Consider the following 27,818-nt stretch of genomic DNA (forward strand, 5'->3'; position numbering starts at 1 on the left):
GTGGAAGAAGTGGGCAAATGGAAATTGTTTTTCTTTTGGTTTTTATGGTAAGGAGAGGTTGGGTGGGGGGTGTTAAAATGATTTCTCCAAACTCGAAGGGTGGTCGGAAGTGGAAGGAAAGCAGAGAAGAGAGAGGAAAGGGTAAGTTTTTATATATACCAATTATGTGCTATACAATGTAATAAGTGCTTTTTATAAATATGACATCATTTGATCCCTTCAACAATCCTGCAAGATAGGTACTATTATCCCCATTTTACAGTTGAGAAAACTGATGCAAATAGAAGTTAAGTGATTTCCCCACAGTGATCCGACTAGTAAGTGTTAGAGGCTGGATGTGAAATTGGGTCTTTCTCACTCCAGGCCCACTCTATCCAATCACCTCAGAAAACCTTTTCTGAGTTTCTCAAATATTTTTTCCCGAATTTATTTATTTTTAGTATTCATCATTAATTTACATAAGATTTGAGTTACAAATTTTCTCCCCATCTCTCCTCTACCATCCACCTCAAGATAGCAAGCATACTATATACATATACACATATATCTATACATACATATATATTTTAGAGATATACATATACATATATACATACAAATATACATACACATACATATACATATATTCCCTTCAACTATCCTAATACTGAGAAAAGTTTCATGAGTTACAAATATCATCTTTCCATGTAGGAATGTAAATAGTTCAACTTTAATAAGTACTATGATATCTCTTTCCGGTTTACCTTTTCATGCTTCTCATGCTTCTTGTATTTGTGTCAAATTTTCTGTTCAGCTCTGGTCTTTTCATCAAGAATGCTTAAAAATCCTCTACTTCATTGAATAATTTCCCCTGAAGTATTATACTCAGTTTTGCTGGGTAAGTAATTCTTGGTTTTAATCCTAGCTCCTTTGCCTCTGGAATATCATATTCCAAGCCCTTCAATCCCTTGATGTAGAAGCTACTAGATCTTGTGTTATCTTAATTGTGTTTCCACAATACTAAAATTGTTTCTTCCTGTTTCTAATATTTTTTCCTTGACCTGGGAATTCAGGAATTTGGCTACAATATTCCTAGGAGGTTTCCCTTTGGGATCTTTTTTAAGGGGTGAATGGTGAATTATTTCAATATCTATTTTACCCTCTGGTTCTAGAATATAAGGGCAGTTTTCCTTGACAATTTCTTGAAAGATGATGTCTAGGCTCTTTTTTTAATCATGGCTTTCAGGTAGTCCAATAATTTTTAAATTATCCCTCCCAGATCTATTTTCCAGGTCAGTGCTTTTTCAAATGAGATATTTCACATTGCCTTCTGTTTTTTTTTTCATTCTTTTGGATCTGTTTTATAATATCTTGATTTCTCATAAAAGCTTAGCTTCCATCTGCTCCAATCTAATTTTGAATGAATTATTTTCTTTAGTGAGCTTTTGAAGTTCCTTTTCCATCTGGTCAGTTCTGCTTTTAAGGCATTCTTCTCCTCACTGGCTTTTTGGACCTCTTTTGCCATTTGAGTTAGACTATTTTTAAGGTGTTATTTTCTTTAGTATTTTAGAGGGAGTCTCCTTTAGCAAGCTGTTGACTCATTTTTCATGATTTTCTTGCATCACTCTCATTTCTCTTCCCAGTTTTTTCTCTACTCCTCTTACTTGATTTTTAAAATCCTTCTTGAGCTCCTCCATGGCCTGCAACCAGTTCATTTCTTTCTTGGAAGCTTTTGATGCAGGAGATTTTACTTTGTCATCTTCTTCTGGTTCTATATTTTGATCTTTTTTTGTCACCAAAGAATGATTCTACAGTCTGATTTCTCTTCCTCTCTTTGCTCATTTTGCCAACCAATTACTTGACTTTTGAGCTCTTTGCCAAGGTAGAACTTTGCTTCCAGAATAAAGAGCACTGTGTCCCAAATTTCTGGGGTTTTGTACAGTTGCTTTTAGAGGTTCTTCTAGGCACTTGCCTAAGAACTGTGAGGAGGATTTCCTCTCCAGAGCCTCCACAAGCTCTGCCATGCCAGCACTCCTCACCCCAGGACTGCCACCCAAGATTGCAATCCAGATCCAAGTAGGGAAAAGCAAAAGAATCCTGCCTCAGTGTCAGCAAAGAGATTCCTGCATTTGCCCTGATCAATGAGATATTTCACACTGATCAGTCACTTGGTCCCTCCCACCATCTGTAGGCCTGGAGTTCCAGAAGCAGCCACAGCCACCTCCACCACCCTGAGGGCAGGGGCTAGACCTTCTCTCACACTGGTCCAACAGTTTCCCCACTGATCTTTTACTTTCTCTTTGGTGTTTACAGGTTGAGAAGTCTGGAAACCACCACTGCTGCTAGTGATTTACGTCCCTGAGGTCTGCTCCAGCCAATCTGTGCCACCAGTCTGTGCCATGTAGCCCATGTGGGACTTCGCTCTACTCCTAGTCTGGTGCAATAGACCCTTTCTGTCAACCTGCCAGGCTGCCTTCAGTGGGAGATTTATTTCGCTCTGTCATTTTATGAGTTCTGTACCTCTAAAATTTGTTTAGAGTAATTTTTTATAGGTATTAAAGGTGGTGGGGCTCGAGCTCAAGCAAGTTCCTGCTTTTACTCTGCCATCTTGGCTCTACCTTCCTCAAATATATTTTAAAATGTATGATGGGGTGGGGTGGGGAGATGAAGAAGCCTAATACCTTTAAGAAGTTAGTTTGGAAGAAGCTGGGGGATGAAAAGCATAATTAAAAAAAAAATCTCAAATAGGGTATTTCAAAGTAACTCATACTAACTAACTGCAGGGTTCAAACAGAAGGTGGAAATCAAAATCTGATCCTTGTTGAAAAAGATTATCCCATGCCACAAATAGCATTTCTTGCTCTCATAGAGTTTGTTAGAAGCAGAAACAAATTATGAAACAAATTACATTATGAAACAATTATAAACAAAGAAATTCTCACTTGTGAAAAATATAGAGAGGAGACTAAGAAGGAAGACTCCAGGAATTAAACTAGAATGTTAAAGAAGCACTTAATGTCTTTATGGCAAATTGTAGCCCATAGCTGAAGGCATTCAGTGTCAAATGTCCTCTAATTTGCCGAAAGCCAGAATATTCTGAAGGAGATAAAGAACTACAAACAAGCTGAGGCTTTTTGGCATGCAAATTACTATATTAAGAAAGTCAATGAATGAGACAAACCAGGGTTAGATTAAGTAGTTAATAACAGATTATTTATTGGGAAGTATTAATTTGTCCCTAGATGCTTGTATATCTTTAGTCTTTTTCTAAGGGTAATCTATAATTAATCAAAGATTAATAATTAGTGATTAACTAGCATTAAAACATGTTATTTTAACAAGTTATACAACTACAGAAAAAGCATAATTGGTTGGATTGTATACAATGTTCTTAGTCATTCAGATTTATGAAAGACTAGTTGAACCATACAGCCATAGCTAACCTATGGGTTAGTAGCTACCTGCAATTCAGAATTGATGCCTAGAATGAATTAGATAGGCTCTATAGGAATCCAAATCTATAATTTGATAATGGATACTTTGTTTACTTCAAGACCACTAGCTATTGAAGTAGAAATAATGAAAACTTTGCGGGAGAGGGATTAATGAGGGGTGAGATATGACTATTCTTTCCTAACATTTGTAATAGAGAATGAGAAGAAAACCAGTCATAATCTGATATGCACCCTAAAGTTTTAGAGAAAAGATTTCAAATGACATTGAGAAATAATAGATAGAATGCCTTGGATTAAAATTTTACAAAATATTTGAGCCTTTTTGGATAAAAATCTTTCAAGAATGAAATACTTAAGAATATAAAAGGAAATAATTCTAATGAGAAGAAAAAGGTGGATGGATTTGTCTATAGAGATTGATGAGGGTGCAGAGGGAAATCACCAACCCCATAGGTTTTAAAATAGACATATATAGAAGATGAAAGAGAAGGAAGTAACAGAGGACAGACAAAACACATGATATCATTGTATAAGAATAGAAAATATTGGTGGAGGATTCAAGATGGCAGAGTAAAAGCAGGAACTTGCTTGAGCTCTTTCCCAAACACCTGTAAAAAATGACTCTAAACAAATTCTAGAGCAGCAGAACCCACAAAATAAAAGAGTTAAACAAATTTCCAGTCCAAGACAATTTAGTCAACAGTAAAGATCTATTGCACTGGGCTGGGAGAGGAACATAGTCCAGCATGGTCCATGCCAGCACAGATGGGGTCAGAACAGACCTCAGGAAACTGAATAGCTGGCAGCTGTGGTGGTCTCCAGACTTCTCAACCCACAAACACCAAAGACAACTTTGAAGGTCAGTGAGAAAGGTCTATCCAGATGTTGGTGAGAGAGGAGTGCTGTTTGGGCCCAGGCCTAGGACAGCAGCAACATTGCCTCCTTCTGGAGCACTTGGCCCACAGATGGTGGTAGGACCAAGTGGCTGATCAGAGGGAGATTGCAGGGATCTCTTTGCTGACTCTGAGACAAGATTATCTTGCTTTATTTTGCTTGGATCTGGGTCACAGTCTTGGGTAGTAGTTCTGTGGTGAGGACAAGCACTTGTGTGGCAAAGCTTGTGGCTTCAGCAGAGAGGGAATCTTTCTCATAGTTCCAAGGTAGAAAAGAGTGCTTGTGGTCACTCACAGACCAAAGTCCAGGCCAGGAAAGGAATAAATACGTCTCGTTTGATTATACCACCTTGGAAGAATGGAAAATTTACAGGTCTCTAGTAGTATCTCTGAATATAGCTGTACAAAACCCCTGAAGCTCGGAACAGTACACCCCCCCCCCACACACACACACACTCCTGATGGAAGCAGAGTCCTACCTTAACACAGAATTAAAAAGTCAAATATTTGCCTGGGAAAATGAGCAAACAGCATATATATATATATATATATATATATATATATATATATATATATATAAAAACATCAGATGATAGAATCTTACTCTGGTTACAAAGAAGATCAAAACATACAACCAGAATAAAACAAAAAAGTCAAGGCTCCTACATTCAAAGCCTCCAAGAAAAATATGGATTGGTCTCAGGTCATGGAAGAGCTCAAAAAGGATTTTGAAAATCAAGTAAGAGAAGTAGAGGAAAAATTTGGGAAGAGAAATGAGAGTGATGCAAGAAAATAACAAAAAATGAGTCAACAGCTTGGTAAAGGAGATTCCCCCAAATACTGAAGAAAATAATATCTTAAAAAATGGACCAACCCAAATGGCAAAAGAGGTCCAAATAGCCAATGAGGAGAAGAATGCCTTAAAAAGCAGAATTGGCCAAATGGAAAAGGAGTTCCAAAAGCTCACTGAAGAAAATAATTTTTTTAAAATGAGAATGGAACAACTGGAAGCTAATGACTCTATGAGAAATCAAGAAATTTTAACACAGAACCAAAAGAATGAAGGCCAGTTCAACAAGCTAAATGACACATCAACCACAACTGACCTCAAATATAACATTTTATATCCATAATGCCCACCTTCACCAGAATGAAAGGAGGGAGATTTATTTCTTTTTGTCTTCTCTGGGGCCAAGGTTCATCATTACAAGTCACTGAACATTCTACTTCATTTTAAGAAGCAGAATTGTGGCACAGTAGATAACTGCTATGCCTGGAGTCAGAAAAACTAGTTGTAATATATTCTCAGATCCTTACTAGCTGTGTGACCCTGAGAAAGTCACCTAACTTCTCTCTAACTCAGTTTCTTCCTATGTAAAATGAGGATAATAATCGCATCAACCCCCCATGGTTATTGAAGACCAAATTAAATAATAACTTATAAAGCAATTTTCATACCTTACAGAATTTTATAAACAATAGCTATTATTATTTTATTGTTCTTTCCCGTTATATTGTAGTCATCACATACGCTAGTTTTGTTGTTCTCCACACTGCATCAGTTCATATCAATCCTCTCGTGAATTCTTAATTTTTCTCTGAATTATTCACATTCATCATTTCTTATGGTACAATAATATTCCATCAAATTCATGTTACTTAATTTGTTTAGCCATTCACCAACAGATGAACATCTTTTATTTCCAGCTTTATACTCTCAGGAAAAGTGCTGCTATGAGTATTTTGGTATTTATGGGAACTTTCCACCACTGACCCACTTGAGTTATAGATCAATGGGATTTCTGGATCAACAGATATGGATATTTCAGTTATTTTATTTTTTGCATAAGTCCAAATAGTTTTCCTGAATGACTGAACTAATTCCCAGCTCCTGCCAAGAGTGTATTTAATCCAGCAACTCCTCCAATACTTGACTATTGCATCAGAGACTATTTTTGCCTTTCTGTATATTCAGCACTTAGCCCACAGCCTAGCACATAGTAAGTACTTGATAAATATTTGTTGACTGATTGCTTTTGTCATCTCTGACAATTTGCTGACTGTGAGCTACTTTAATTTGCATTTCTCTTATTATTTGTGATTTGGAGCAACCTTTGGTATAGTTATTGATAGTTTGTGTTCCTTCTCTTGAGAAATGCTATTTTTTTTCATAAATGTGTCCATTTATTAAATAATTGCTTTAGATCTTACAGAATTTTTTTCAAAAAATCCTATAAATCTTGGATATGACTGTGATCAGAGCTAACTGGTATAAAAATTTTCTCCCAAAGATCAGGTTCAAAGTGGAAATTTTAATAGACTATAGGAGCATTGATTTAGAGATTAGAAGGGACCTTAGGAGACATTTTATCTAAATTCCTCATTTTACATATGGGGAATTTGAAGTCAGATACATGAATTAACCCACCAAAAGTCACACAAATACTATTTAGCAGAACTAAGAATCAAATCTAGGTCTTCTGAGACAGCTTAGTAGCTCAGTAGATAAAATGTTGAACTTGGAATCAAAAATATATTAATTTAAATCTGCCCTCAGATACTTATTATGTGATTTTTGGGAAAGTCACCTCACCTCTGTCTGCCTCAACTTTTTCAGCTGTAAAAGAGCTGCTGTAACAATTGAATAAGATACTATTTGTTACAGTAAGTACATAATTAAGGTCTGTTTCCCCTTTTATTCTATTATTGTCTCTACACTGATTTTCCAAATAATTTTTAAACTCTAAGGAAGAAAATGGGAGCAGAGCTAGGGACAAGATAGTGTGATGTTTAAAAAGTTCAAGAGACATAATTTGGGGGTAATTTAATCACTTTATGAATAATGCCAGCATGTTTATTAATAAAAATGATGGCCATTTAGTTGGCCATCTCTCTCTTAAACCAAAGATAATCATGGTGGTGGGATCAGAGCTTATATGCCCATTGGAAAAGGGGTATTCTGGAGGGTCGCAATTAACTCTGATTGGTTAACAATTAGTGAGAGACTAAATATTACAATGAGGGAAGGTCAACTTTGTACTCTCCTTCAGCTCTCTCCCCAAAACTATCCACATTAACCTTTTCAAATGAACTCTGATTATGTCATTTATTTCTAAGTTATCCCCAGCCTTGGGCAATATCTTTAAAGAATTTATCCTCACCCAGACCCGAGTACAGCACAATGGCTTGCCTACCTGGGTAGAGTCTGAACAAGAAAGTTTATCCAATCTCATTATCAGTAGTTTCCTTCAAGAGACTGAACTTTTGAAATTGGGACTTTATCAAAAAGGGAGAATTCTAGGTTTCCCCAAATCATTGGTTATTAACATAATCATTGTTCTCAATAGTCAAAGTAGAGCAGGCATTATAGGTTGTATGTAGAATGTGTACAGATAAGTGGGATATGTGTGGAAGGAGCAGCTGATAGAACCAAGTTCTGGTCAAATATTGAAGCCACTACAAAACATGTTTCCCTATCCAGGGAGAGAGAGCAGGCTAGGTAGCAATTGTGTTGTGTTGTATGTGTGTGTGTGTGTGTGTGTGTGTGTGTGTGTTTCTGGTGGGGGGTGGTAACAGAAGTAGGCCCCCAATCATAGTTGAAGGGTGCCACTTAAGATGAAAGTGGGGAGGGTAGTGAGGAACAGCTCCTTCCTGCTCAATGGCTGTGCATTTTTGGAGACAACTGTCTTACATGAACTTGGGAAACTTCCTTTTTCAAACTTTGCTGAAGCAGGTAGGCAGGAGAACTAGGTGGAATGGATGATGAGAAAATCTATGAAATTGGAAGGGACAATTTCAGGTACCATGAACCTCAAAGGAGATGAGGCAAGGCAAACCTAAGAGAAAGAACGACTTTCTCAGAAGCAGTAGTTCACGATTGGGAGGAGAGACGGAAGTGAGGGGAAGAGGGTGTCTGATAAATACTTCAAGTAAGGTAAAGAAGGGGCAAATTCCCTTTGGCCAAGGCTTCATAGAAATGGCTATGTCTCCCCAATTTGGGGGACTTTTTTTCCTGAAGGCTTTGACCTCCCAAGATGCCCAAATGTTGGTTTCAAGTATGACCCATGAGAGAGAAGCAGTATGAAATTTATAGTTAGAGTACTCCTAGAATATCTGATGCCTCCTGACCTCATTCATCTGCTTTACTTAGCAGGGAGAAGAGGGGTCTTTGCCCAGTAAGAGTCAATGTCATTGCTCCATTGCCCCTCAAAGGAGGTAACTTGGAGGAAAGAGCTCTACACAGGGAATCTGGAGGCTTAGGTTCTAATCCCTGCTCTAACAGTCACTTTCCTGTCTTGTTACCCTTTATGTAAATGAATAGGCTGAACAAGGTGCTCTCTTTCCTTCAAGCCCTAATAGTCTATGACATTTGGGCTCCCTTTGACTCCACTTCAGTTCAGTCTCAATTTCACTAAGAGTTGGACATTGCCCAAGTCATTCTAGATCCTTTCTCTGCAAAAAAAGAAAATGTTGGATTAGATGATCCCTGACAGCCTTTCTAATTTTAACAGACTAATCTGAAAGCATTTTATTTGGGGGGAAGGTCAACTTTGTACTCTCCTTCAGCTCTCTCCCCAAAACTATCCATATTTTTGTGGTAATCGTTTCACATTCTTTCCCCCCTTCAGCATTCAGATTTCTGGGAAGCCAAGTGTGAATAAAACAACTGACCTTTGTGGTAATTGTCCTGGATGCATAAATTCCAAGTTATTGTTCTGCCTTAAACAAATGCTTAGATATTTCTTTTTTGTTAATAGCCACGATTTTCTGAAGGTCAATTGTAAGCTACTACCTTGTCTACCTCTAAGGTACCAAAAGGCTATCCCTTAAATAGTAACTTTCAAGTTGCATTAGAAGGAAAGTGAAATTTTTATTTTTACTAGAACTTTGCCACTGTTATTTCTCTGGTTAATTTCATATTTACATTCTTTTAAAAGTTTATTAAGCTCCATATTTCTTCTTGCATCAGTGTAGAGACAATAAATGACATGTTTTTGAGTTTTACTGGCTTATGAACTTCCTCTATGTTGGGTTCACCTTTTTTTTTTAACAGGGATATAATTTTCCTCCATTTCTAAGTAAGTAACATAGTCACAGACCATGGTAACACTGGTACATAACTACATTTCAGTGTTGGACTTGGAATTAGGAAGACCTAAGTTTGAATCCTGCTACAGATACTATCTCTGTTTTCCCACTTAAGTCACTTCACCTATCACACCCTATTCCCATATCTACAGAATGGAAATTATAATAGTGCCTACATCAGAGATAGGATTTCTATAAAAAATCAAATGAGATAATATGAATATGCTTTGCAAACCTTAAAGTACTATAGAAATTTTAACTATTAGCACAGTTCTTTTTCTGTGGAATTTTTATTTATTTTTAAATTGTGGAATAAAACTAGTATTTCCATAACATAGTATAATAAAATATATGACTGCACATGAAACTTCAAATCTATTATGTACAATTTGTTATTCTTGTAAATATAATAAAGTTATCATGTATTTTTTTCTTTTTTTTCCTTCTCTCCCTTCCCCCACCCATGAAATGGCTGCCATTAGACACAAGTATGTGTATGTATGTAAAATTATTCTATTAAATTAAAATCTTTCTCTGGATGCAGATAGTATCTTTCTCCATATGTCCTTTATAATCTGGATATTTGTAATAGTCAAAATGACTTATTCACTCAATGACTTAAAACAATATTGTCATTACTGTATACCATGTTCTCTTGGTTCTGCTCATTTTGCTCTTCATTATTTTGTGCAAGTCTTTCCAGATTTTTCTAATATCATTGAGCTCATCATTTCTTACAGCACAATGGCATCCCATCACAATTATATACCACAACTTCTTCAGTCATTCCCCAATTGATGGGTATCCCTGAAACTCCCAGTTTGTCACCACAAAAAAAAGCTGCTGTAAACATTTTAGAACATATAGATTCTTTTCCTTTTTCTCTAATCATCTTTGGAAATAGATCTAGTAGTGGTATCGGTGGGTCAAAGGGTAAGGTAATTTAATAGCACTTTAGGCATAATTCCAGATTGTTCTGTTCATTAGCATAGGTAATGGGGCAAATAGTTGGCATAGTGGATAGAGAACCAGGTTTGGAGTCATGAAGATTTGAGTTCAAGTCCATCCTTACAGACTTTTACTATCTGTGTGACCTTGGGCAAGTCACTTAACTTCTGATTCCTTCATTTTGCTTATCTATAAAATGAATAACTGTAACTGCTACCTCTCAAGGTTGTTGTGAGGATTACATGAGATAATAATAGTAAAGTACTTAGTATTGTGCCTGGTACATAGTAAGTGCTACATAAAGTTAATTTTTATTATCCATATTATTGCAAGGTTGTGCAGAACTACTCTTCAGATAGATTATTTTATATGTTGTTAATTTTAAAATGTCATAACAACATTTATTCTAGGAAAATAGCTCTCAAAAGGATTTTAAATAAATAAAAACAAAATGGGACCTTTTAAATTCTGTTAGAGGTAATTAGAGGGATGAAGTATCAAGAACACTGTTTGGGTGGGGGAGATGAAGAAAACAAAAAGTGATGAAATTATTTAGCTCTAATTTTCCTTCAGTTTTCTTTAACAAGGAAAATTAATTGCTGGATTAGGATGGATAGAACAAAAATGACTATCAGGGAATGGAAACCTAAGATAAATGAGCTGATAAAAAAACACATATAGCTGCTTTTCATGAGTTCAAATCTCCATGCCCAGATAAACCACATCCATGAATACTATAAGAATGAGCAGCAGATGTGATGACATTTAACAAATCAAAGAATGGGAGGAATGCCACAGGAATGTGGGAATGGAGATAAACAAATATTGTTGTGACTTTTTTAGAAAGAAAGGAGCAAATTATTTAAATTATGTAGTTGAACTCTGGTCCTGACAAAATTGCAGAACATAATGGTTTTGTTTTGAGACTGGGTTTTTTTATCTTGCTCAGCTGGAAGTGTCAGTTGATTGGTTATTGGTTGGATGTTGTCCTTTGTTCTCAGAGAGGACCAAAACGACATCACTATTCTAAAGTCAAGGTTCTTTTCTTTTTTTTTTTCATTTTTTGGAGGGGTAAGGCAGGGTAATTGGGGTTAAGTGACTAGCCCAAGGTCACACAGCTAGTAAATGTGTCAAGTGTCTGAGGCCAGATTTGAACTCAGGTCCTCCTGACTCCAGGACTGATGCTCCATTCACTGTGCTGCCTAGCTTCCCCAGAAGTCAAGTTTCAATGTGTCTGACTGTGGCTGATCAGACAAATATGAGTTCGGAATGCTCTATCACAGGTTGGGCACAAATAATCCATGTGAACATTTGGGGTGGAATCTCCAAATTTGCTCATCCTGTGTTTCCTTTGAGCTGCTTCATCTTTGCTGTGCTCATAGAGCACAATACCTTCTCTGATATGGGCTTGCCATGTTCAGTGGTCCTGTGCCAGAGTCTCTCATGTCACACAGTCAATTCCAAAGTTCTAGAGAGAGGGGTGTAGGGTATGTTCAGGGAGCACTGGTACCTCTGGTGTTATGGCTGCTAAGCCCTTTTCAGGGTTGCATTCCACCTTTTGGTGTCCACCTGTTCTACCCAACTCTCATCTGTGGCTTCAAGAAGCTGTAGCATGTGCAGCAGTCACATCCCAGTAAACTGTTTCAGCAGATGGGCCAAACCAGGTTGTGGGGTCTCAAACCTTTTGGTGAGTTAGGGAGGTGTCTACCCTAAACATGTGAAGACTTCCCCTGGCAGTATGGGTGAATGAGAACAATTTGTTCCAACGGCCATGAAGTAGCTGAAGCAGGCACTGTGGAGTGCTTAGGGCTTGGTTAGACATCAAAGACGCCAAGGTCATCCCCTGCATCCTGGGCTATCCCTAGTCATCTTGATTCTGTCCCGCCACTGCACTATGATGACTCCAGAGGACAGAGTGAGGCTGATGAATTCTTGCAACTCTGCCTCACTTACATCCAAGTTATACACAAATCAAAAGACATCACCCATATCATTTTACCATTATATCTATCTCAAAGTCCAGTGGCAACAGGTAAGTGATGAGACTGGAAATGTAGTACGCATGCATAGGCCTAATACTACTGCTGATCAGTACAAAGTATATGACCTGCTCCATTTCTCCCCTCCTTAGAAAGCCTGGTGGCCCTGCCAAGACCAAAGGTTTGCTAAGTTAGTGATGAACTTAGTGCACATCTGATCAGCTTTCTGATCAGTTTTCACCTCACTGTGGAAAAGAAATACCAAGCTCAAGTGATCTTACCAGCCTAAAGTGCACCTTCCAGCCCAGTATCTGAAGAACTAGGATAATAACCATGTACCACTCCATCTGACAAAATGCTAGAATATATTACCAATATGTGTGTAAAATGAATGTGTATGTGTATATGTACATATGTATAAGTATTCAGATAAACAGGCATAGATGGATCTGGTTTAGACATACAGAAGATACATGCCTTTAAACTGAAAGCCATCTTGTTTATCTAAGAGAAGTATAAAAGCTATATGGTCACAGTGGGTAAGAGCGCTGAATCTGAAATCAGGAAGCCCTGACTTGAAATCTTGTCTCAGACACTTAGTAGCTGTGGGACTCTGGGAAATTCATTTGACCTCTCTCTGACTCTGGTTGTTTTCATTGTGTGTAACTCTTCAAGACCCCAGTTAGGGGCTTTCTTGGCAAATATACTAGAGTGGTTTGCCATTTCCTTCTCTGGTTCATTTTTATAGATGAAGAACTGAGGCAAACAGGATTAAGTGACATGCTCATAGTCACACAGCTAGTAAATATCTGAGGCTAGATTCGAACCCATGAAGATAAGTCTTCCTAATTTGAAGCCCAGTGCTCTATCCAGTGTGCCACTTAACTATCTCAGTTCTCCCAAATGTCAAATGGGGATAATAATACCTATCTCACAAGGTAGTTGGAGGGTCAGATGAGATAAGATTAGTACAGCTCTTTGAAAACCCTCAAGTACTATATAAATGCCAGCTTTTATGGTTGTTGTTTCATTGAAATTATGAGTATAAGTATGATTATCTAGGAGTAGTCCACATGTTCAATAAGCAGATTCAGTTAATACATCATAATTCCTTAGAGCCGTATCAGTCTTGAAGCTGTATAACAGTAAAGCATGAAAAGTAATCACAGGAACCCATTCGTAGTCTAAAGAACATAGTATAGTTATAAAATATATATATATATATATAATTATGATATTATATGGTATAATATGGCATGGCATAATCTAATAATAATTATAATAATAATTATATGATATAATATAATAGTATAATGTAGTATAATATGATATGATATGACATGATATAGGATATAACAATGTAATTAATATAATATAATCAATATAATATAATTAGTATAATACAATATAATTAATATAATATATATTAGAAACCAAATTTTGAAGAGACCTCAAAGGCTGATCCCAACCATCCCTGACTAAGAATGCTCTGTACATAAATTATACCGAACAAGTGGTCATATGCCTTTCACTAGAAAGCTCTCAGTGAAAGGAAACATACAAACTGTCGAACCAGGTCTTCATGCATTTAGATAGCTCTAAATGTTAGGAAGATTTGCTTTTAAATTTATTTTCTTTTTACATTAAGTCTAATTGTATCTCTACAACTTTCTATGCATTGATTCCAATGCTTCACTCTGGGATCAAGAAGAATAAAGCCTAGCATCTCTTGCACATTAAACCTCTTCAGAAAGTAGCTCAAAAAGGAACAAATTGATTCTCGGTACATAAGAGCTCCACTGAATGACTGCTCTTCATATGAGTTGCAAAAACATTATGATAGAATGTCCTTTCTCAATAAACACATATACTTCTAATGTTAGGGTTTTACATTTTTGTGTACAGCTTCTTTCATATTAAGCATAAGGAGATTTGATTTGGTGTGAGGAAAGAGAAGTTAACTTTTTTAATTCACTCATTACTATTAGTCAGCCTAGTTACAGTAAAAGAAATGTATCTATATAATACAGAAAAAACACACTTCCCTAAATAAACATGTGTTCATTAATAAAAAATGCAAAACTTGGGGCAGCCAGGTAGCACAGCGAATAAGAGCACCGGCTCCAGTGTTGGGATGACCTGGGGATGGAATTCGGGCTCAGACACTTAGCACCACACCCAGAAATAACTGGCTGTGTAACCTTGAAAAAGTTACTTAACCCCAGTTGCTTAGGGGCAGCCAGGTGGCTCAGCGAGTAAGACCACCGGCTCCAGTGTTGGGATGACCTGGGGATCAAATCTGGGCTCAGATACTTAGCACCATGCCCAGAAATAACTGGCCGTGTAACCTTAAGCAAATTACTTAACCCCCGATTGATTTAAAAAAAAATGCAAAACTTTATTTTTATCACTTCAATCAAAACCATGGCCAGTCTGAGACAGCCTTTTAATTGACAAAATCATAGAACTACATTCATCTAGAAGGGAACTTAAAACCCATCTAGTTCAAATGCTCACTTTCCAGATAAGAAAACTGAGGTTCTCAGAGACAATGCAACTCATACAAAGTCACACAGCTCATTATTGGCAGTCAGGCCTTGAAAACGGGTTTCCTAGTTATCAATCCAGTGCTGACAAGTCATTTTGTGAATAGAATATAACAGCAGTCTGTTCTTCCATTCATTAAAGGAAACATGTTTTTAATGATATTGAAACATTTTCTTAATAAACAATCCATCCATTTATTCAATCACCCTCAAAATGGTCCATACACTGAAAAAGGGAATGATCACTCCCACAGAAACATTATCATTTTCTTTTCCTTAAATCCTACTTTTGCTCTTGTTTGTTTGTTTGTTTTGTTTATGTTTTTCACAACTAGTTCCTCTAAGAAGAAAGCTTGGATGACTTTACTGTAGTCAGATGGCCATATTTCCTGTCTATCCTCAAAACAAACAAAAACAACCAATACCCCCACCCCCAACATATTCCCTTCAAATATCTCATTGATGTTCCCAGCTTTTTAATAGATATATACACATCTATTGAGCGAGATATGTGTATATACATACACACATACATATATCAAATGAATCAAATGATGGAGATATGGGGAGTTGAAAGTATGGGAATCAACTGATAAAAATGAAGTACTGATTTTGAAAGACTTAAGTAATTATAATAAATGACTAATAAAAGCATTTCTGAAATGTGTATATTATATATGCAGATATATTAAAATCAATTATGTGTGTGCAGGTTTTATATAGGAAAATTTCCTCATATGGTTACACCTACATGTGAAAACCCACACATATGTATCCATGTACACACAAGACACATACACATGTGTGTTAATGTGTACATACATGAAAGACTGTTTATGCACATGTACACCTCATGAAGACATGTTTATGTGCATGTGAAAATTATATGTATCTGCGTGTGGAAGTGTATTGCACACATATATCCACACATACACATGAAAATCCCTGTATCTGTGTACACATATATTCCATATGTCTATGCATACATATGAATATGAAGACTAATACATATGCACATCCATGTATGCACACACCCACAAATATATGCACACCCATGTGAGAATCCATGTATACACATGGACTATATGCACATGCATACATGTATACATATATGAAAATCCATGTGTATATGATTTTCCTTTGTTCAGTCATCTTTGTACCACAATTTCTGTGAGATTTTTTTCCACTAAAAGTCTTTCAATTTTTTTCTTGAGGCAATAATTTCCTCAAAGCTTTATGAGAAAGATTCATTGGAATAGTGTCGCTTTCTATGACTGCCATGTCAAACCTCTGAAGTCAACACTTTTCTGTTGTTTAAAACATTCACCCCCTTCAAGCTCACTGAAAACTGAAGCACCCTTCTCCAATCAAAAGCAAGTGAATCAACAACCAATATTTCAAAGAGCTTCAATTTCAAGACACTGTCCTTGAGTTATGATGGATGACCACCTTGTAAATCTGGAACCCTTGGTGTTCTCAAATTGAATGTAAGAACCTGAGAGCGCGATTGTGGAAGGCTGGGGGTCATCAAGTTAAGAACCTGGCTCCTGGGTCCAAAGACTATGAGAGCAGTGCACGTTCCCGTTTCCCCCACATTACTCCACAATCTACCCCTCACTTACCCTTTTCACTGACGCTTTCACTTTCTATTTCCACATCTTCACAGCTGGTGTACTCAGGTGTGGAGGCCCCTTCCTCCTCGGAACTGCTGACGGACATCTGTCTCTTCTTGCCCCCTCGCTTGGCTCTGTGGGGCTTGCGCGGAGATGGTCTTACTGACTCTGACTGGTCAGAGCTCAGAGAGTCATTCCTCAGCATCGTTTCCATTTTCTCCCTCTTTGCTTTCCTGATAAGAATAGCGGAGCTAGGATCCAGGCGACTCTGCTTTTTGAAAGACTCTTGGTTCTTGGACTCTGGGTGTTCTGTTGGAACAGGGCCGTGCCTGGGAGCTGGTGGGCTATGGTTAGTTAATTGTTTAGAAACAGATATTCTTACATCACCCGTTCGTTCTATGGAATATGACCTCTGAGTTTCCAAAAGGGATTTCCGATCCTGAGTTCCAGAGGGCTGGGCCCGTTTCCCTAACTTGTTCTCTGGCACCTCGGCTTCTTCTAACTCTGTGTGGGGCAAAGACACATCACTATGTCTCCTTTCATGGCGGGCTTTAGAGACTTTGGCATGCATGCGCATCTGCTGCTCTTCCGGGTGGGGCTTGACGGGATACCTCGCCAGGTTAGGGTCACTTCGGTATCGAGTCTGATACTCTTCTTCTTTCCTTTGTTTCTCATCCTCCACTCCTTTGCCCTCCTCATGTTTTTCAGGCAAATCTTGTGAGCGGCCCTTCTCCAGCCTTCTGCTTTCCCGCCTTTCTTTCCGGTCCCTCTCCTCCACTGCTCCCTCCCCTTGCTGGAGGGAGGATTTTGGCACACGTTTACGCTCGCTTTTCAGCCCCCCTTTGCCATTCTGCTCAGCAGTCACTGAAGTCTTCTTCCTACCAGAAATATAAAAAGTAAAATAAGAACAATGAAGAAAATCTTAAATCACAAAAACTAGACCACACGAACATTTCTCCCTTAGGCTATGAAATAAATGCATTCACATCATGATGAACATTAGGATGTGATTCAATAAATGAACATGACATCTTGTTTTAGAAGTGGGTGATGTAGAGCCATGGTTAAGGCTCTGTAATGAGTTCTTGTTTTCCAGACATGGGCCAACTGCACCAGTGTGTTTCTCAGAACCATGTTTTATGTTTTTTACCACTGTGAATGATTTCAACATTTCAAAATTGTCTACATGGATAAGATCAAAAGAGTAATAAATAGTTGTTGAATGAGTCACATTTGGCAGGGGCCCTTTGCTCCTTTGCCCAGCCACTTAAGTCTTCTCTTCTAAGGTTACCTACCTACATGTTTTCTCTCTCTCTCTCTCATTAGAATGTAAGTCTTTGAGGACAGGGCCTGATTTTGTTTGTATACACAGTACTTAGCACAATGCCTTGTATATACAGTAAGCTCTTAAGTGTTTGTGGACTGACTGAAACATTTCTTTGATAAATTCAATGACTATCTAGAATCACTTTACTAATAACTCTGTGTTATAATATTCAAGACACCAAAAAATACTTTTTGACAAGACATTTGAGCTAAGTGATATAACACAAAATGGAGCGGGTTGTGAGTCAGGAAATTGAGGTTCTGACCCCAGTGCTGACACCAGCCATCTGTGTGCTATCTGGCAAATAATTTAACATCTGTGAGTGCTGCTTATCTCATCAATGAAGCAAAGGGATTGGACAAGATGATAACTAAATACTCTTCCATCTTAAATGTCTGGTCTAAGATAGAAGCAGCAGATATGATTGTCTACTTCATTTCAGCTGTGAACATCTCTATATTGCTATGTATGTCAATGTGGCGGCATTAACAACTACAAATTACCCAGGAAAATATAAACAAAGAATGTTTTCATACAAATGGGCTCACACCAGAAGCCTAATTTATCATTAGGTTAGGTAATTCCATGTAATAGAGAAGGAAACTTAAAGGCATGAAGATTTCAGTTTAAACATCCCCTGAGACAGAAGTTTTGTGATTATGGGAAAATAAGCTTTTTCCCCCCCTGTTCTGTGAAATAGGTGGGATAGTAGCACCTACCTCAGAAAGTTACTATAAGGTTAAAATAGGGAACTGTGTTTAAAGAGGTTTGTAAACATTAAATACTGTATAAACATCATTTATTTTTTTATCTAGAATTAAGATTTCAAGTATAGGAACCTCCTGGAAAGAACTCCCTTCTACCAGAGCAGTTCAGCAATTTCTATGCAACTTAAGGTCTTGGAGAGTTGTCTGAAGTACTGAGAGCTCAAGTGATTTGCCCAGGGTCACATAGTCAATGTGTGTCATGGGGAGAACTGGAACCCAAATCTTCTTGGTTCTAAGATCAGTCCTCTATACACACCTCTACTCATTATTATTAATAGAAATTCCTTATTGTAGCACTAAAACAATTTGAAAATAATTAATTTATCTCACCACACTTTGAAGGGGGAAAGAGAAGGTAGGAAAAAAGAACAAACAGTTCTCCACATTAGTTTATGCAACCAAAGGAATGAACACACTCAAAGTTTCTAGAGTTGTTTATTATCTTTTCTCCCCAAATATTTTAGCCTTAACTTCCTTTAAAAAATACATTTTCCCTAATTACATGTTTAAAAAATTTTAACATATAATTTTTTTAAAGTTTTGAGTTCCAAATTCTATCTTTCCCTCCCTTCTCCCTGAGATAGTAAACAATCAGATATAGTCTTAAATTCCTTTTAAACATTATTTAGTATAGTGGCTATCAGCTAGATTCCTGGGGTGAATTTATTAATATTCAAGTATTCCTAATTCATATTTTCTTGGTACTTTACAGACTGTCAACATAACATGATATTATACCATAGCATATAGGAGATGTTCAGATCTAAAATGAAGTTGCTAATGCTGTCCCCATATTTTTATCATACAGCATCGAATTGCCAAATGAAAATTGTCCTTAGTGATCATCTTGTCCAATTTCTTTACTTAAGGATGAGTTTTTCACGATACAGTTTGTCAATATCATCTGTCAGATTACATTTATATGAATTGGGTTGGTACCAATGTTAGAACCCATGTCTCATTACTTTTGGTCCAATGTTCTTTACATTTTACCTACCTAATATCTATAAAAATTGCAAAAGAGGCAAAAGTAGCTGTCAGAAGTTATCAATGTAGTAATAACAATACCTAGAATTTACATAGAGATTTAAGTTTTGTAAAGTGTTTCACATATATTAGATTGTTTACTTTTCACAGCATCCATTTGAAAAATTGGTGCTATTATCTTTTCCACTTTACAAATTATGAATCTGAGTCATGATAAATAGATTTGCCCAGGGTCACACAGCAACTGAGTGTCTGGGATAGGATTCCAACTTGGGTCTTCCTGACTTCAAGTTCAATGCGCTATACAGTGTGCCACCTAGAGGGTAATAAGTATAAACATAAGTATAGGGGCAGCTAGGTGGAGAAGTGAGGAGCACAGACCCTAAAGTCAGGAGGACCTGAGTTCATTGGCCTGAGACACTTGACACACTTACTAGCTGTGTGACCTTGGGCAAGTCACTTAACCCCAATTGCCTTGCCTTCCCCCTTCCAAAAAAAAAGTATAAAAATGCAACACTAAAACTCTATGGATTTGTCTGGAGCGGGAGGTGTGTGAAGATTATATATTGTGCTTAGGCCTACAAGAAAGGCGCAGCTAGGTGGTGAAGTAGATAGAATGCTAACCCTGGAGTCAGGAAGACCTGAGTTCAAATAAGATCCTAAATGTTTATTAAATGTATGACTGTGGGCAAGTTATGTAACCCTGTTTGTCTCAGTTTTCTCATTTGTAAAATGAACCAGAGAAGGAAATGGCAAACCACTCCAGTATATTTATCAAGAAAACCTCAAATGGGGTCACAAAGAGTCAGACATGACAAAAAATTGAACAACAGCAAGTATGAAATACGTTTCCAATCATACATACTCTGAGGTTAAATACAGTGGGAAGAATATTGACTCTAGATTCAAAGGTTCTGGGTTCAAATTTCACCTCTGACATCTTTGTGAATCTCCCATTCTCCTTGTCTGCAGGGATTCTTATGATTATCTATCCATAAATGGGCTCATGCTCACCCATCTCTTCACCTCTACAGTCAGTTTTTTGGATGCACAAAGGTTTATAACAATTACCACCTTTTACAAGTCAGGTCCCCAAAATGTCAAGGTTTTCTACTTATGCCCCTGCCAGGGATCTCTAGGGAGAGAAAGAAAGAACAGGGCTGAGGATGATTACCTTTCTCTCGAGGGTTCACTTCTGGATCTTGATGAAGCCTGTTTCTGTTCCAGACCCATGGCTTTCTGGGGCAATTCTGTTCCTTTGCTTCTCTCTGATGGGACCCCTGAAGGAGTGGTTTCCTGGGAGGCTGCTGCTGTGCTTAAGGGGGTCTGAGATCTCGATCGTTCTTGTAGCCTGGCTTTCTTTTCTCTAGGTACCTCGGAGCCTGCACTCGTAGCAGTGTCACTGAGTGTCCCGTCCTGACTTGGTGGCTGAGGTCCACTCCCAAAAAACCAAGCTCCGGACTTGGTTAGGATCTCTTGTTGCTTTCGACATAAATTGCATACCCACATAACCTGTTTAAAAAAAGAAAGAAGAAATTCACTCTGAGTAATGCACGATCTGTAGAGGGAAATACATTTAAATCGATAGCCTTATTTATTGGAGACCTGTGGTTTCACTGGTGCATAAAGCTTTTGGAAGGAAACTCCCTTAACCAAAGCAGATATCCTACCTATATTTTTAGAATGTAAAATACATGAAAGTAGGTATTGTTTCACTTACTATATTTTCACTACCATAGTGCCAGTTACATAGTAGGTACTTAATGAATGAATGTTAATTTGAAAGCTGCCTTCAACACAGTAATTAAACTGACTTTGCAAGGGTCACTTGGCCAATAATATTAAAGGAAGGGTTTGAACCCAGGATATATAAATTCTGAGGTCAGCTGTCTATTATACTACACTGCCACTACATTGCCCCCCTCACCTCCCCTTTCACTCTCTCTCCCTTATGTAGATATAGATATTTGTTAGGGAATAAGAGATAAGTGTCATACTTTCTGAATAATATTATTTGATTTCAAGAGAAATTAGAAAGCTTTCTATCCACAAAAGCCCTTCTAAATTTGTTGAGAAAATGGGACTTTCTCAAGTGGGACATGTGCTAGTTAGAACCAACAGCTTGCCTGGATCTGCTGGGCAAGTGTCTGGGCCTTGGCTTATTTAGACATAAAAGAAAGGGATTGGCCAAGATGATTTTTCAGACTTTTTCCATCTTTAAGGCTATTGGAATTTCCTCTTAGTTCATTTCTATACCCATAGGTTATTTTCTACAGTCTTTGGTTTCCTGTGAATGTGTGCTAAAGAAAACTGAGGTAATTCATTAGCTTTAGACTAGGAAGAGACATTAGGAAGAGACCTGATATTTGGTGCTTAGAGGTTAGAGTGTGGGATGCAACATTGGAACTGGAGCCAGAAAGACTCTAATTCAAATCCTGGTGTCATGGTCTCCATCCAGAAAATACCCCAACTGTCAGAGAGCCTGCAAATGCTGGGAGCTTGGGTAGATTTGGGGAAACAAAGAAAGGGGTGAGACAATGGAGAGAACACTGGACCTAGAATCAGAAAGGCCAGAATTCAACTCTGGCTTCAGCCATTTAGTAGTTGTGTGACATTAGGTTAAGTCATGTAACTGCTGCTGCCTGCCTTGGTTTCTTCATCTGTAAAATGGAGATAATGATAATAATGCCTACTTCCCAGGATTATTGTGAAGATAGAATGAGATACTATTTGTAATACATTTTGTAAATCTTAAAGTTCTACATAAATGCTAACTACTACTCATTTTTTTTAACATTTATACAGCACTTACCATGTGAAGGCTCTGTGCTAAGCACTTTATGATTATTATCTTATTTAATCCTCACAAGAATGCTGGAAACCAGATAACATTATTATCCCCATTTTATAAATGAGGAAAGTGAGGCAAACAGAGGTTAAGTGCTTTGCCAGGGTCAAATAACTAGTTACTGACTGAGGTCAAATTTGAGGTCAGGTCTTCATTTGTTTATCTGTGAATGAAAAACTCTAAAAGCTCTGTCTTTAGGCAATACCTCTTTGGGTCTTGGTTTCCACATCTGTAAAATGAGGGCATGAGACCAGATGATTTCTGAGATCTTTTACAATTCTAAAGTTTTGATCTTTTTCTTTTACACTCAACTTCTTTATTTTTTTTTCAGTGTTAATCAAAGTCATAAGGTGGGGCACCATTGTTTAGTGGACAGAGCCAATGGAGAAATCAAGAAGATTGAGGTTTAAGACTTATCTCTGAAATATACTGGTCACATGATCCTGAGCAATACTCTAGGAAATTCTTTAAGATTGCAAATTGCAGAGAGAGAACCAAGCAGAATTGGTTGAGGGAATTTCCTCATTTGAGAGTTCCTTACACAAAAGAAATTGCAGGTCAAGCCTACCAGGAAATGGTATCACATAAAAAAAAATGGTAGTGCAAAAACCAAAAGGGGAATCTGCACATTTTCCTTTAATTTTCCATTTATCTATTTTCCTTTTTAATTGACCACAAGGAATGTTTTATGGTATCTAATGCCATTTTCCAAGTAACTACTTAAGTATGCAATAAACCTGAGGCCAATTTACTCATGTCTGTCTACCCAAACACCAGGATTCCTTCACATTACTTAATTTAAGTTGGAAATAAACGAGAACTTTTTTTTAAACCAGCTTTCAGTAATCCTATAATCTATATATAAATCCTATAATTCATATATATATATACATATGTATATAATCTATATATGAATCCTATAATTCATATATATCTATAATCTATATATGAATCCTATAATTCAGTAATCCTATTCTCCCTCTCCTCTGAACATGGGAGGAATAATGAAAGCTATGTATTTCTCTGCGTATAGATGGAAGGCAGTTTACCTTCTTATTTCAGTTACCCTGACTTTCAAAGTATTCAGCAAAGACTATGGCTGCCTTAAGCAGGCATGCCAAGGCAACAACAGCACCCCACATGTTATCAGCACCCATATTCTTCATTCAGCAGTTCTGTCAATAGGCAAAGCCTCCATGTCGCAGAATTAATGTTCTTAGACTATACCAAGTTCTTCCCCCAAATACAGTTTCATCACCTTTGGAAACTGTACTGACTTTCATGGAAATAATAATAGCACACTTTTATATAGAGTTTTGATGTTTGTGAAACACTTTATATACGTTATCACATTTGAGTCTAACAATAATCCTGTGAGGTTGGTGCAATTATTACTCCCATTTTATAGATGATAAAACTGTGGCTCAGAGACAATAAATCTCTCACCATGGTCATACACCTGAGGCGAGATTTAAATCCAGGTCTTTCTGATGCCAAAGTGTACTACTAGTATATTCCTCTGTCATATTACAATTCTTTTCCTAATATTTTATGGGGAGATAATGTCCTCAGAATTGTCAACCTCTAGTAGGTGATAAGGTGATGAATGACAATAAGATTGTTATCAAATTCAATCCAAACCAAACTAAAATTAATAGTTCACAAGATTAGTCATCCTCTAATAACTCAATTAATTATATTTACCTTAGAAGCTCACAAGGTACTATGCATAATATTATAAATTTGCATGTATTTTATAATGCATATGCATCTATCCATGTATCTATACACATGCACATGCACATGATTTAAAAAAAAAAAGTCCGACTAACTTAAAGTTTGAGATTCAAGTTTCCTAGATTTATTCTAGAACAATAAAATCCCAAAGGGAAAATACAAATGGGATACTGAAGGTAATATATTAGCATATGAAGAAAATAATGAAGATATTAAATCAGAAAGAATAGAATGTGGCAAAACAAAGAATTCTAAAGCTAGCGGGGGAAGGAATAAATGTGATTTTAAATGTGAAAAGGATAGGAAAAAAGGTACATTTGAGGTAGAGAGTAGGAACGAAGATAGGAAGACATGTCATATGCTTTAAATATATATGTGTGTGTGTGTATATAGGTATATTATTTGGAGAGTTAGATGATATAGGATGCAGATTGTTGCTTTTTTACACAAGAATAACCACATCAAGAAAACTAAGGTCCTAAGGAAATGGAATCTAGCTGTTAGAATCAGAATATTGCAAAAGCTTTATATATCTCCTTCAGCTCCCCCTATTAAAAATATATGTGGGGGGGGAGGAGGCTGAAAAAGATCTAATTCAAGGACTATATATCACATATATACAGTAAACCATGATAAATATAAGAGTATTCTCATTTACTGAGATGCCCAAAAAGATGAGCTGCTCATCCCATAAAACCTATATCATAATTTAGGTTTTATGTAGTATAGCTGCTTCCATTTAAATTGCTGACCAAATAAGGGAAAGATAGCTATTTCCCAACTGTGCTACATATCAACAGCTCTCCTGTTTAATGAATTAAGGTCATTCAAAAGTCTCGGTTGATTAAAATAGAGACATTGAGTTGGACATTAACAGGGGAAATGTTCTCAGCTCAGGATTCTGGATAGAAGAAGGAAAGAGCCCTATCTGTTCAGAAGACCTGAGCATAGGTGGGGGAAGGTCCAATATGTACATACATCATGACAGATTTCTTGAGACTTCTTGTTTCCTTTGACAAACAAGTGGTAATGGTGACAGGATTCTAGTAGCTGGAGAGAATGTAGGAGTACACTTTTGTACTTTTTGCATTATGTAGATAGCTATTTAACATGATGCTATTTTATAATTTGTCATTATACCAACAAAAATAAATGTTCTTTAAACCACTGCTTTCACTAATCCTTTCTGAAAGGCAACATTTAAGTATAATCGACTGAACATATTTCTTTTTCTAGGAATTCAGAGGCAAACTCATGACAAATATATATTTCTACTACAGTTATAAAAATAGACATTTATTTTTCATATAGGAGAGGAAAACCAGAAAACAGAAACCTAAGAGATATTGATAGGAAAGTGGGGATAAGAGGAGATTTTAAAATATCTCTCCCCACATATCAAGACTGATTATTTTTTTTTACCATGATTTCAATGACAACCATTTTCTTAATGATTAATTCATTTCTGTGCTATTAGGAGGTCATGATAATTTTTAAAAATGTAATCAATACTTGACTATGTAAATAATTTGAAGATGCACAAAGCTTTTACCAATATGTACCATTACTGATTATAGTAACACATCTATTGGAGAGTAACCTATAACATTGAATGGAAAACTACGTAATAAATATAGTATCCTATAACATTGAATGGAAAACTATGTAATAAATATAATTTTAATTCTATTTACAACAAAATTTTGCCTTGCTCTGATACTAGAAGGTAGATGGATAAAATGGAATTGCAATTTCTTAAAATGACTGTTGACTAATACTGTGCTTGAAATATGCCTTCACTTGCATAAGTTAATTAATTTCTCACACAAATTTCAATGTAAATATCATACATGTCCAATCATCTCATGTCTTATATTTTTGCAACTAGAAAAATATTTGAAAATGACTACAAAGTCTATCATCTTTTTCTGTTTAAATAAAACATAAGAATATTTTTTAATCATGAAAATCCTCTTTTGTGAAAACTTTATACCTGTATTTACCCAACCTTCTCTTTAGTTACAGAAATCACATTGAAAAAGATCAAGCCCACCATCAAAAACCAAGAAATCACTCGCATAGACTATAAAATAAAAAAGTATATGATATTCTGTCACATTCTTTCAAATACCACCCACATGGAAGGAGACAAGAACAATACTCACAGAGAAGCAAGTTTAACACATCTATTTAGGATTCCCTTTATAGTTTTTACCTATTATTGGCTAGGGCTTTCCTTTAGCCATGGTCAGTCCAAAAGGATTACTTGACAGAGATTTTTCTTGAAGACTTGAAAAGCAGCTGAGGTGACAACTATTTCGACAAGAAGACTGTTGATCAAAAAACATTTTGGGAGAACGATGTGGAGCAAGCAGTCTAGCAGCCTGCAGGAATTACATCCTGATTGAATATCCTGGGATGTGTTCCAAACTAATCTAAACTAAAGCAGGTCTGCGTAATAACTTATCTTAACAATCCACAGATGTTAGGCAGCCCAGCACACGCACTGATGAAAGATTACAGTGAGCGAATATGGCTTCTGCAGCTCCAAGCTATGCATCAGGAAAATAAAAAATAAATAAATAAATGAAGTTTTTCTTCTAACCTTTGGCTCCATTATTTGTGGTTTGTTTTTGTTTTGTTTTCCTTCCTTTCTTTCCCAAAAGGGCATGAGATTTGGAGTCAGAGGACCTGGGTTCAAATCCTGCTTCTTACATGTGTGACCTGTATGACCTTAGACAAATAATTTCATTTGTCTGAACCCCAGGTTCCTCCTGCATAAAAGAGGGGACTAGAGTTCCCCTTCAAGTTCTAGATCTATAATCTGACACTGTGACCACAAGATAAACCATTCAAGAAGCAGGAAATTTTTTAGAGAAATAAACATGGTGATTATCACATGCTGTCCATGTATACAAAAAGCCCTATGAAGGAAATAGCATGTGCTTAAGAGAAATATGTCTTTCATATGGCAAAAGGAGGAAAAATCTGCAGCACCATACAAAATGCTGAAGCATTCCTTTATTCCCTTGGCAAATGTGGACAGCCCATTCACAAGTTTTAGAGGTTGAATGGGATAAGAACACTGAACAGTGAATCAGAGGGCCTGATTTCTCCTTCCTACTCTGAAATTACCTGGTTGTATGACTTTGGAAAGATCACTTCATTTCTCTGATGCACCATTTTCTCATCTGTATGATAAGTTCAGATTAAAACATCTCTGAGGTTCCCTACAGTTTTGCTGTTGTTCATTTATTTCAGTTGTCTGATTCTTCACAACTCCTTTTGAGGTTTTCTTGAAAAAGATACTGGAGTGGTTTGCCATTTTCTTCTCCAGCTCATTTTACAGATAAGGAAACTGAGGCAAACAGGGTTAAATGACTTGTCCACAGTCACAGAGCTGATGTCTAAGGTCAGATTTGAACTCAGGTCTTCCTGACTCCAGGCTCAATGCTCTATCCTCTGAACAATCTCGCTGCCCTCGAGGTGTAATATAATCCTGGTTAAATTTCTGTGCTTTGCTTCTTTTATTTTAAATGAGTGACTTGGATTTGATGATCCCTAATGCCCCTTCTTGCACTAAACCGATGAGCCAATGTATATTGGAACTAAACGAAGATGAAGAATGTTTTGTGAATGAAGTTTTACAGA

At 36.9% G+C, this 27,818-nt stretch overlaps 1 protein-coding gene across 9 annotated transcripts in view; it reads right to left on the reverse strand.

Moving 5' to 3' along the window:
- RIMS1 (regulating synaptic membrane exocytosis 1) overlaps positions 1 to 27,818 on the reverse strand; it is a 412,074-nt gene that overhangs the window by 301,505 nt on the left and 82,751 nt on the right. For all 9 annotated transcript variants that reach the window (XM_069067040.1, XM_069067036.1, XM_069067039.1 and 6 more), the window contains exons 2-3: positions 20,757 to 21,094; positions 16,511 to 17,379 (exon numbers count right to left, since the gene is read on the reverse strand). In XM_069067040.1, the coding sequence (XP_068923141.1) occupies positions 16,511 to 17,379; positions 20,757 to 21,091 (1,204 nt within the window). In that variant the 5' untranslated portion in view covers positions 21,092 to 21,094. The remainder of the gene's footprint in view (positions 1 to 16,510; positions 17,380 to 20,756; positions 21,095 to 27,818) is intronic.

The sequence above is a fragment of the Petaurus breviceps genome, unplaced genomic scaffold, assembly GCF_028583685.1.
Source record: "Petaurus breviceps papuanus isolate PSGF00001 unplaced genomic scaffold, PetGlider_PUasm1.0 90734, whole genome shotgun sequence".
Classification (NCBI taxonomy): Eukaryota; Metazoa; Chordata; class Mammalia; order Diprotodontia; family Petauridae; genus Petaurus; species Petaurus breviceps.